The 10099-nt window shown below is 42.7% G+C and overlaps 1 protein-coding gene across 1 annotated transcript; it reads right to left on the bottom strand.

Moving 5' to 3' along the window:
* Positions 1 to 57: 57 nt before the first annotated feature.
* On the bottom strand, positions 58 to 10065 carry gdi1 (GDP dissociation inhibitor 1). The gene is made up of 11 exons (XM_049581418.1): positions 9781 to 10065; positions 8835 to 8942; positions 8519 to 8618; positions 8234 to 8368; positions 7942 to 8140; positions 5762 to 5893; positions 5567 to 5666; positions 5285 to 5456; positions 4432 to 4576; positions 4236 to 4290; positions 58 to 2615 (listed from the first exon to the last, which is right to left on the bottom strand). The coding sequence occupies exons 1-11, from the start codon at positions 9823 to 9825 to the stop codon at positions 2463 to 2465; spliced, it is 1344 nt and encodes a 447-aa protein (XP_049437375.1). The 5' UTR covers positions 9826 to 10065; the 3' UTR covers positions 58 to 2462.
* Positions 10066 to 10099: the final 34 nt, after the last annotated feature.

Genomic DNA, 10099 nt, shown 5'->3' with positions numbered 1-10099 from the left:
AAAAAAACAAACAGAGAGAGGAGAGTATCTGATGCTGAGGGAGGGCGGGGGGAGGGAGGGCTTCAGATATATCTATGTTCAAAGAGTAAACAGTATTCCAGTTTTATCAGATAATTCCAGGATGAAGAGCACACACAATGTTGAATGACGCACAGTGTGAAAACCGTTGTGAACACACAGCTGTAGAGAGTTTCAGCTCCGCCACTGACTTGTTGCTGTTTTCCTTCCATCAAAACCTGTTTCTTAGGAATGCTAATAATCATATTAAAGTATGATGCAACACTGGAATGATCACTGAATAAGGTGACACAGCAAATAACAAACAAAAAAAAAAAAAGAATTTCGATGTGCATCACTTTTAAAATCCTTTTTTCTTCTTCTTAAATCATCAGAACATAATCTAAGAGCATAGCAATAATCAGCATTTGACATAAAACTTTCCACGATACGTCAGTGAAATTCAAATAAATAGAGCATAACAATAAGACACGTCAACACCCCAAACACGCCATGACTTTGTTTAGAGTTGCTAAGGGATTTGTCGTGGTGGATAAAGCGAGATGCCTCGGGTGTTTTGTAGAAAGCGATCGGAGCGTCTCATCTGTTTGTTGTCGATGTGTAACGAGCCGCAGATCGATCAGGCTGTGAGTGAGTGTGAGTGCGCCGCAGAGAAACGAGGAGCTGTCTCCACTCAGGTGTACACTGACAGCCCTGATAGAAAACAATATCCCTTCTGTAGTATTCACTCAGATCTGCAGAGCAACGTACACCACAAAAAAACTGCACTTTCAACATTGTCAGTTACTTTTGCCAATAATAGCGACACCATTTTTGGCACTAGACTGACCTGCCGCTGACGGTTAGATGAAACGAAGCTTTTGAAAAGGGCCCAGACATCTGACCCAGAATTAAGGCTACAACCAAATAAAAGCATCTCGGTTCGTTCTGGTGGGGCGGCGCCTGTAACTGTGGCTTCACACCTTTTTGCTACAAAGTCTTAAAGTTACGGGAGTTTCCAGCTCTTTCCTCTATTTAACAATTTTTCATAGGTTTTAGTCCCTAAGGGAATGACTCGTCTAAATGACATACACAAGGGTTGAAACAACCAAGACACAATCTGGTGCTTTCACTATGAGCCGAAATTTCAGTCTTCACCCTCTTCACTCAAAAGTGAAACTTTCCAAAGTCCAAAACGTTCCCCACATACATTCTTTACCCTGCGCCACATTTCCTCACCTCTCAGCAAGTACAAGATCAATTTCAGTTTTCCTCACTCATTCCCAATCTTCCAGAATACTTCATAAAAAGTCTCCTAACGCTAGAAAAATCCTCTCTGTGCCTCGTTAGCTCCGTCCCTTTTTTTTAAAACATCCAACTTGAAGACCACAGTTTCAACCTCAGATCTGTAAACTTCATAACTTCAGCCAGTGAAATGTGCACCAAATATATAGAAATAAAACTCTTCAATAATTTAAAATGTTAGAAAGTAAACTATTCAAATTCAAAACTGACATCAGAACAGATAAACAAAGGAACAGTATTTTTTGGAGGGGGTGGGGTGGGGGTGGGTGACAGTTAATAGCCACTGGTTAGCTTGCCTGTATAGCACAGGGAACACAACAGCATTGCAAAGTGAGCACTATCAGTTGACAGAACAGCCCATTTATATGTAATTTTTCATCACGTTGTAATTTTTTTTTTTTTTTTTTTTTTTTTTTTGCCTGACCGAACAGATTTTGCCAAAAGGAGCGGCGTCTTTTGACGTAACACAGGTAAAAGACCGAGAAAGAGAAAAGTGAAAGCAGGGTTGACAGGAGCGATGCGTGGAATGGTCCAGCCTTCATACCGCAGTGTCGTCTTTGAGTCTATGTACAATACTACTGTGTAAAAGATGCATGCATGTCAACTGGAGGTGACCCTTCCAGAGGATTCTACACTAAGCCATTACAGATCTCTCATGTCAGAGCTCGCCGTCCACACCTCTCAATGCCGTCAATCTTCCTTCCATCAAACCGACTTCTGATATGAGGAGAGAGACTTTACAGAAAGAATGAAATGCTTGAAAATCGCCAACAACAAGTAATAAATTCACCTCTAATGATAATAGTTAAGACATGAATATACTGTAAATTCTACAATGGAATGAAAGACCATATCAACCCTGCTTTACAGTGACAGAGATAAGGAGTGTGAGTATTTGAACAGCGTGTGTGTGTGTGTTCGTGAGCATTTATGTGTTTGTCAAGAGAGAGAGGGACGTAAGGAAAAGGAGGCAAACGGCTGAGGGCAGGCAGAGCCCACAAACACACCCTCTACGCCACACTCCCACCCGTTTGTTTTTTTAAAGGACTGCCCTGAGGCAGCCCCGGCCCTCTAACGCTGGCTCTGCCGCCTCTCTCGCCCCTGTTCGCCCCGCCTCCTCTCCCGGCCCCGCCCTCTCTCTCGGAAGCCCTCTCTACCGCTCACTGCTCATCCTCCCCGAACACGTCGTTCTGTTTGCGCTTCATGTTCTCAAAGTCAAAGTCGCTCCCGGTCATACGTTTGTAGATGTCCTTGATGTCGTTGCAAGTGGTCTCAAAGTGAGTGGTGGCATCGTAGGACCTCGAGGCAAAAACCTGCAGACAGTAAAATGACAGGACTGAGGATCTGCAGCCGTGCTTCGGGGCTGAACTCAGGCACAGCAGTAAATGCTCTAAATGTGACGATGCTAACATACTGATGTTAAATGTTTACCATGCTCAACATAACACGTTAGCCTGTTAGCATGTTCTCTTCACCAATTAAAACTAAACGCAATGCTGAGGCCGGTGGGACAACCCAGTCAGCAGAGAAGATGTTTACATTATATGTTTCTGCACACCACAGATATGTTACATTTGCACGATATTAAGTAGCGAACATGTGCAACAATCTACTGTGGTTGACATGTGGTTATGTTTAGGCACAAAAACCACTTGGTTTATTAGGAAAAGGTCACATTTTGGCGTAAAATACCCAGTTTGGAGGCACAGTCCCCACTGGAACTGCAGCAATAGCTAGCTAAGAAAACCCCGCCTTGGGTGACACTATCCCCGGTGGAAAAACAGTGACACGTTGCTAAAAATCACCAAGGTTTATTGGCTAAAAATCCACTAGAAAAACAGCAACAGTTTGCTAAAACAAAAACAGTTTTGTTGTTTGTTGGTCTCTAACAGTGATGTGCAGATTAGCAGGTGCCTCGCCTAGATGTCACACCATCCACCATCCCCTCCAAGTCAGCTCACATACTACGTCCCTTCAGAAACATTGATGTGATGCGTATGAAACGTGCAAATGTAACATGTAAATGGTTTTCAGAATTGTACAATGCCAACATTTTGTTCTGACGACTAGGCTAAAAGAAAAATCAGTGATTATATTTTGTCCCCTTGGTCAGGGGAAGGCAACCTGCAGCTCCTTAGACCCTCTCAGTGGCTCCCTGTGACTCTGACAGGTTATTTTTTAACATTCAGATTTTCATTTGTCACTGTTGTAGCCCTAAAGTGATTACTGCTTTCTACATGTGTAAAAATGTGCAGCCTATATATATCGAATTAAAAAATGTTTTAACATTTGATCAGCTAAAATGTGCGTCAAACGTCTGCGACCTGGTGCCTCTTTCCTCTAAATTTCATTGAACTTCACAGCTGTGGCTAGCGTGGACTCTCTCCTGCAAGGCTAACTATGGATTCCAAATCTGAAAAAGAAAAAGTCTTGGAGGAAAATAGACGATTGAATAGTGTATGGATGGATTAATTTGCTTTCACCCCCAATGCTGCAAAATCACATTAATGAATGCTCAATGAGACCTGTTTGTAATGCTGATTTGCTAATTTACACTTAATAGGCTGTTACCTTTATTCAAATATATTTTGCAGGTCCAGACAGATTTTTATCTTTTTTCTGGCCAATAATGACTCCTCTAATAGAAAATGTTGCCGACCCCTGCTCTAAGGACACAAAATGTCTGTGGCAATGACTTCATGGCAATCAATCTGATAGATGTCAAGCTGTTTCACGCAAAACTTAAAATGTCATCCTCATGGTTTTGCTAGAGTAAAAGTCAGGGGATCGCCAAGATCTGTAGGATACACCCTCAGAGTACGATGAGTGTCTGTTTCTAAATTTCATTGCAGTCTATTAAATAGCTACTGAGATATCTCATTTACAACCAAAGAAGTGGAGTGACATCATATACATTTTGTTTTTTGTCTTACCTGGCTTTCAGTACCATCATCTGTGGGCTCATAAAGGTCACTAATCGCCACAAACCTGTTGAAAAAACAACAAAAACAGCTCCGTTAACTACACAAAGCTATATACTGTCATCATTTTTAGTTTTAATGCCCCGCTTGTTTGTTAAACTATAACCCTGACGGCACAGAAATAAGCAGCAGTAAATGAGGGACTGACTTTTGGTCGATGGGCTCCAGCAGCTCCAGGGCCGGCTCTATCTCAGCCTCGGGCTCGCTGGTTTCCACTGTGGTGCTGACGATGGCAATGTACTTCCCCTGGGCTGCCACATTGTGAGCATAGGAGATCATGCACACGTAGATGTCTGGAGGATTGACGGAAAGGTTACGAGGAGGTGTAATTCAAATCAGAGTTACCCATTAACTGAACACAAACACATTTCCTTTAGAAGGTGTTTTGTTAGCAGATAGGGAGCAGATAGCAACATTAGCAGTTACTTCTAGTCGTGTTTTTAGCCATCTGGTGAATCTAAGTCAAATATTCACTTTTCCTTTTAGTTCTATCTGGTTCTTTAGCTGCTAAATGTTCCATTATGTTCACCAGCTAGTCGCTAACTTGCAGGATTTTAGAGCTTCTCTGCTGAAAACAAGCTGATGAGAGCTGTTAAAGTAAACCACAGTTGTAAAGTTTGGGGTCAGAAAACCAAAACAAGGACCTGAAAGATGATAAAATACTCCGTAGAGCCAAGGGGAACTGTGGAGTTATTATGAGTGACCCCTTTCACATACAAGTGATCCATTGTTAGTATAAGAACATTGATTATAGCTGCTGTAAGGGTTACGAAAAAAAGCTATTGGGGAGGACTGAAATCTGCATGTTGCTCTGAAACACACTGCTTCATCTGTCCCTGTGAGAGGGCTCCTTGTTATCTCCAGGGCTTCAAATCAATTACATTTAACAGAAAATCCATCTCTGTTATTGATTGTACTGCTCAAATTTCTGAGAACTAAGCTCCATCAAACTGCGCTCCAGCATCGGGCTGATTAGTTTTAAAGGTGACAATGATTCCTACCTGAGTTGCGGTTAACCTGATTCTGAGGAATGATGATCTGGCAGGAGTTTGCGTCGTTAGTGTTTTTGATGGGGTGGCTGAGGACGCAGATCACACGGATCACCTGACCCGCCTTGCGCACGCGGTCGGGGATGTAGCTGGGGTCGCAGATGAGCTGCTTGCAACGAGCCACCTGCAGCGGCGATGACACAAAAAGGACTTAATTTTCTTATCTGCTCTGCGTGAATAAACTTAACGACTGATGCATAAATCTGCATAATCACAGACAATAAATCAGGATACCTCGCCCTCAGACTTCACTCCAATCACGTGGCCGCCCTCCATCACTATCTCATCCACTGGTTTGTTCAGCATGTAGGTCCCTCCGTAGATTGCACTCAATCTAAAACGACAAGCGAATAAGAGCTGGTTTGCACTTCTGTATTTACTATTTTAGACAAGCTGTATCTAACAAGTAATATACAGACAGAAACTAACCTGGCAAATCCCTGCGGCAGCTCTCCCAGACCATACAGGGGGTAGAGGTAGGGACTCTTCCCATACCGCGCCAGTGATTCACTGTACAGCTTGATACGATTGATCGTCTCCAAACAGGGAACATCAAGATAGCTGAAGGAGAACAGAGAACAAGATAATGAATGAGAATGACAGACAGACAAAAACTAAATCTTAGTCTGTACACTTATTGCTGGGTGGTCAATTTAAAAGAATGTGCTGTATTTGACATCAGGCAGTCAGATACTACATTGGAGCTTTATTAAACCTTCATTCGAGCATATTAGTCATTAGGGCTGTACCATATAGTTCGAAGCTTTGAAGCTACATTCATAACACTGACATCTGAATTATACTTTTTTTTTTACGCATGTCTATTCATTCTGTTTAACCTTGGTATTTCTGCACAGATTACGTTACACCAATACTTTTAGTATTATTAGATAGAGTATAGACTTTACTGCTATGCAGATGATATGCAACTCTATGTCTGTAAGAATTGGATGTCCAAAAATGTCCTGCAGCTGAAAGACTCCAAATCAGAAACAATTAGAATCACCCCCTCTAGTCCCAGTACTAGTATCAATAATCTCTAGTAGTCTAGGTCTGTGGTTCCCATGTAGTCCAACCACGCGGCCGTTAGTTCGAGGTCTCACTGTTTAAAACATTCAGTGTCATACTTGTGGTTGGCCATGTCGTTGAGCTACTTTGTCATTCATCTCTGTCAAGTAGCTCTCCGTTAGTCACTCACTCTACGGCAGGAAACAGCACTTAAAATAAAAGCTCTGTGCTGGAATGTACTGTGCATTAAAATAAAGTGTCTTTTTACAAACTCGACACAATTGCAAGTCACTTGCGGTCCATTCAAAATGGGCCTATGACCCACTTTTGGTTCGTGACCAACCAGTTCGGAACCACCGGTCTAGGTGATCTACCTAATAATATCAAAAAATAGGCCCATAACCTAGGTGTTATTTTGATGCTCAGGTGACTGAGGTGCTTCAGTCCTGCTTTGTCCGACTGAGACATTTAACGAAGATCAGGTCATTTCTTTCCCCTACAGATTTAGACGTTGATCCATGCTTTTATCTCCTCCAGACTTGATTGCCGCACACACTTTATTTAGCATCAGAGAGCGAAACAAAGACTGCAAGGCTTTTAAATTGTCCTAAGAGAGGCCACCACATCACATCAACCCTTGCTGGTTACCTGTGAGTTTTAGAATTGATGTTAAGGTTTTAAAGCCTTGCATTGTCAGGCTCCTGCCTACAGCTTTGATCTGCTAATTCCCTTATGAGCCTGATTGCTGCCTGAGATCCTCAAACAAGACCTTACTAATGGTTCCAAAATCCCGACTTGTCACTAAAGGTGACAGAGCGTTTGCTGTCAGGGATCCTCAGCTGTGCCTGAGGATCCCTGACAGACAAACTCAGTGACCTCTTTTAAATCTCTTTTGACTTTTCCTTAACTGATGCTATTTACTGTTACTATTTGTACTATTTTATCCTGTTTTATATCTTGTTTGTGTTTTCTTATCTTTATTATTGTTTTATTGTTAAGTGCTTAGTAATGCTGGGAAAGGTGCTCTATTATAAAGTTATTATTATTACCATTAGTATTTTTAGAAATCAATTCCAGAGTGGTGGCTGTGTAGGATTATTTCCGATCCAAACAGTTCCAATAATCTAGAGCGCTGCAGAGCCCAAAAGTCCAAATTTATTGAAAAAAGACAGATGTCATAATTTCCAAAACTCAAGAATATTCTGCTTCCATTCATATTTGTTGGCATTTACTGTGGCCAAAAACCTGTTTGCTCCTCTGCCTGCTGCACACAAAGGGAGGCATTCATCTGTATCAACAGGGTGGTCTAGCAGCACCATAAATTACATTCATTCATTAAAGAAAGTTGATTTAATAAACGCAGACTACCTCATTAAATCCGATGAACCATGCTATTCAATTTGAGGATTTTGTTTCAGAATTTTTTAAAGGGTTATGTGTCATCAAATATGACACTGGGCGCTTAATTCAAACCTTAATAGATGCTTCAAATGTAAAAAAAAAAGCAGTAACATCTGGTACAGTGTTAGTAATTACATAAAAGTCATGAACCCAGCTAACAAAAGACTCGCTGATGTTTGACATCCTGCTGTTGATCTTACTCATCTGTCCTGTAGAGGGCCAGGGCGTGGCCGGTGAAGTCAATGACATCCTGGCCGAGGTCAAACTTCTTGTAAACATCCCTCATCGTTGTGGTTTTGGGGTCCACGCCCTCGAAGGTCTTCGGGTCATTCTCGTCGAAGTTGGCCACAAAGACTAAGAACTTCCGAAACCTTCGCTTCTCAAACATTCCCATCAGATCTGTGAATTCAGACAGAGGCGTTATGATGTAACACCCTGACTTAAACGTGATTCAATTACTCTTGATATCTTAGACGGGTTTGAGCGGCTTACTTGAAGCTAGTGCCTCGGTCTCGGTCGACGGCACCTTGTAGATCTTTCCTCCTTTGTACACAAAGCTTCCCTCCACGACTTTGAAGTCCAGGTACCGTGTCACTTCTGTGTATAGCAGCATCTTCACAAGCTGACCTGCAGTCACACAGACGGACACGTTACACCTCATTATTTAGCATCAGACATTCTCCCTTAAAAGCATAAAGACATCCTAATAATGTACCAATTGTCCAGAGTCAGTTTTATTCATTCCTTTACATGTAAACTCAGTGATGCGGCACTGACCGTTGGCCATGAGAAACTTGGGGATGAGGTCAACATTCCAGTCCCGTCCTCTGCCCATTGACTCGGGCGGGCTATCTGGAAGGTTGAAGCGCTTGTACAGCTGTGGGGAAGAAAAAAAAAAGTAAAGTCAGTGACGAGAAACATAAACAACATCCTGTGATGATGAAATCTTTGGAGCTGACAGAAGCTAAAGCATTACGCTGGATGAGCAAATGAAGACGGCAGCTGATGCACAATGGCACTGGAAGTAAAATGAGATGTACTGAGGGGTATAAAATGTATTGATTGGCTTTTATAGATCCCAGGAGCCCTTTACCTCCTCCAGAGGGGTGATGGAGGAGCTCTCGCCTCCGTAGTACGGGTTCCTGTCCATGTGCAGGACCTTTTTCCCGTTCACGGACATGATCCCGGACAGAATGCATTCCTGTGTGACACAAGATTTAACATCACCATCAATTTGAAAAATGAGGGTGGAGCTGTCTTTAAAGGAGAGAGGCAGATTTAATAGAAGACATGAATGCAAGTTAAGAGATGTTCACAGAAGGCTGCAGGGAGGGCAGAAGGAGCGGTGTGCGCATGCGCGAATAAACCGTTTCACCCATATGTATCTACTGTAATAATAATAACGATAATAATAATAATAATAAATAATGGCAATAATGTGTGGTCTGGAGAGCAATATCCGCATGACATTATCACATCATTAAATACTGACTACTGTGGCTGCTCATTGACAGAAATGATATTTGATACCTGTTATAAAACTACAAAACGTCGACTTTAATGCGCCTGAACCCTCGATTAACATCACAAATGCACCGTGGCGTGTTTCTGCCGCATTGGGTGTGTAAGTGGAGGCAACTGCGGCGAGTGTAGCAGCAGTGAAGGGGCTCAGTCATTTAATAAACCCGTGCTCAGGCCTGCGCCAACCTCAGGATGGAGGCCTGTCTATGCAAAGAGGACCATGACACACTGGGGTTACGCCTAAAAGATGCTACAGGGTGTAACACAACGCTGGAGCCGGCTGTGAGGACAATAAAATCACTCCTGGGCGTCATGTTTGCTTCCTGTCATGCACGAACAGGTCGAAGTACATTTGGTCACATTTCTCTTATCATCATTTTGTAATGTCACAAGCACACAGGGGGATGCAGGAGGCGTTCACGGCTCGGGAAAGATAAGAGGATAAAACGGCTGCAATAAAAATGGAAGCTCACACAATCTGTTTTTTGTCTCTCTGCAAATGAGGCTTGACTACTCACTGTGAGTCCGGTGCCCAAAACGATCACATCATATTCCTCATCCATGTTGTATCACCGCCTCTCCCGTCTCGCCCTCTTTTTGCCTTGAGAAATGAAGGGTATTGAAGGAAAGAATCACCCGTGAGTCCACAAAAACCGGGCTGCTCGGCTCCCTGTTTTCTGCCCGCGTGCTCTAAACGGCTCGTTCAAAGTGGAATATTATTTATTAATCATTAGGCATTAATGACCAATGGAATAAACTGTCCACACTGTCACCGGCGAGGACGACCAAAGATGGCCCTGATCGTGGAGCACTCTAGAACAATGTCAGTGCGCGTCG

This window comes from Epinephelus fuscoguttatus, linkage group LG7, assembly GCF_011397635.1.
Source record: "Epinephelus fuscoguttatus linkage group LG7, E.fuscoguttatus.final_Chr_v1".
NCBI classification, from domain to species: Eukaryota; Metazoa; Chordata; class Actinopteri; order Perciformes; family Serranidae; genus Epinephelus; species Epinephelus fuscoguttatus.
This window is presented reverse-complemented; position numbering and strand designations above follow the sequence as displayed.

Bases quoted from the DNA above. Each gene is read 5' to 3' on its own strand.
- gdi1 (XM_049581418.1), bottom strand. From the start codon at position 9,825: ATGGATGAGGAATATGATGTGATCGTTTTGGGCACCGGACTCACA. The intron at 8,943-9,780 runs GTGAGTAGTCAA...TGTGTCACACAG, and splicing joins TTTTGGGCACCGGACTCACA to GAATGCATTCTGTCCGGGAT. The intron at 2,616-4,235 runs GTAAGACAAAAA...TACTGTCTGCAG, and splicing joins ATGATGGTACTGAAAGCCAG to GTTTTTGCCTCGAGGTCCTA.